The following is a 1,052-nucleotide window of genomic DNA, read 5'->3' as shown; positions in this document are numbered from 1 at the left end:
TGTGCAGCACGGCGTCGCGGCTGGCGAGCACAGCGGCGCGCTGGGAGCCGGCCCCGGCCCCGGCCTCAGGGTCCGAGTCGGGCTCCGAGTCGGAGCCGCCGTAGGAGGCGAGCGCGGCGATCGCCGCCGACATCTTTGGCGCGGGGGATGACGGGAGGAGCGGGTCCTGGCAGCTCCGCGGAAGCTCGCCGTGCCCCTTCCCACGCAGGACGAGCGGGCTGGGGCTGCGCTTTACGAGTAGCTCATTAAAGTGGCAGATACGCTTTAAAGCATAAACTGTGGTTTTCTGTGGGATATACAGGCGCTTAAGGCGGGGGGGTCGTCTCCCTGCGCAGTTGTTGGCGCTTAACCTTTCAGGACTCCCGCGCGGGACTACAAGTTCCAGCATGCAACGCGGCACGGGCCGCCATGGCGGCGGCCGTTGCCGTCCTGCCGCCCGGAGCCGAGGAATTTCATGGCACCGCTCTCGCCGGGGAGACTGAGCGCCAGGGGGACCTCTCCGCTGGCCCGTTCCCGGGGAACGCGCGGCGGCCGATGACGGGGGCGCCGGGCTCCCGCCCGTCACGGCCTGTCACCGGCGCTCACCCGCACCTCGCTTAACGGCAGGGGAAAACGTTCAACAGAGAGGGCGGGCGCCTCCTCCCGCACACAAAGGGTTTTCGCCATCTCTCAGAGAGGCGGCAGCGGAGCCGGTCGCTGCGCGACCGGGGAGCCCGGGACTCACCCCCGGCTCCCGCCGCCCACGGCCCGGTCAGCCCGGGGGGGGACGGGCTGTGCGGCGGGGGGCCCCGCCCCTTCCCGCTGATTGGCCGCCAGCAGCCGGCTTCAGGCACGTCACAATGGCTAGGGAGTGGGAACCGGCGGGTCGGACTGTACCACCTGCCGCCCGCGGGGTGGGGGTGGGGGGGTGGAAGGCGGGTGGGCTCGCCTCAGCCTCCCTCACGTCGCCGGAGTTGGGGGGCCGGGTCCGGCCGCCGGGTAAACAGCTCTCCCTCCCTCCCGCCTCGGCGCGCCGGGTAGAGGCCCCTCCTCCCGCGCGCACACACACACAC

General features: G+C 72.0%; 1 protein-coding gene across 1 annotated transcript in view; it reads right to left on the bottom strand.

Annotated features, from left to right (window-relative positions):
- The window catches only part of CDC40 (cell division cycle 40), a 42,815-nt gene extending 42,456 nt beyond the window's left edge, over nucleotides 1-359 (bottom strand). Inside the window, exon 1 of the mRNA XM_010561649.1 lies at nucleotides 1-359. This exon is cut by the window's left edge and continues 20 nt beyond it. Within this exon, the coding sequence (XP_010559951.1) occupies nucleotides 1-133 (133 nt within the window). The 5' untranslated portion in view covers nucleotides 134-359.
- Between the last annotated feature and the right edge of the window lie 693 nt (nucleotides 360-1,052).

The sequence above is a fragment of the Haliaeetus leucocephalus genome, unplaced genomic scaffold (assembly GCF_000737465.1).
Source record: "Haliaeetus leucocephalus isolate CR32 unplaced genomic scaffold, Haliaeetus_leucocephalus-4.0 Scaffold149, whole genome shotgun sequence".
NCBI lineage: Eukaryota > Metazoa > Chordata > Aves > Accipitriformes > Accipitridae > Haliaeetus > Haliaeetus leucocephalus.
The sequence above is the reverse complement of the archived record's forward strand: the minus strand, read 5'-3'. Positions and strand labels throughout refer to the sequence as shown.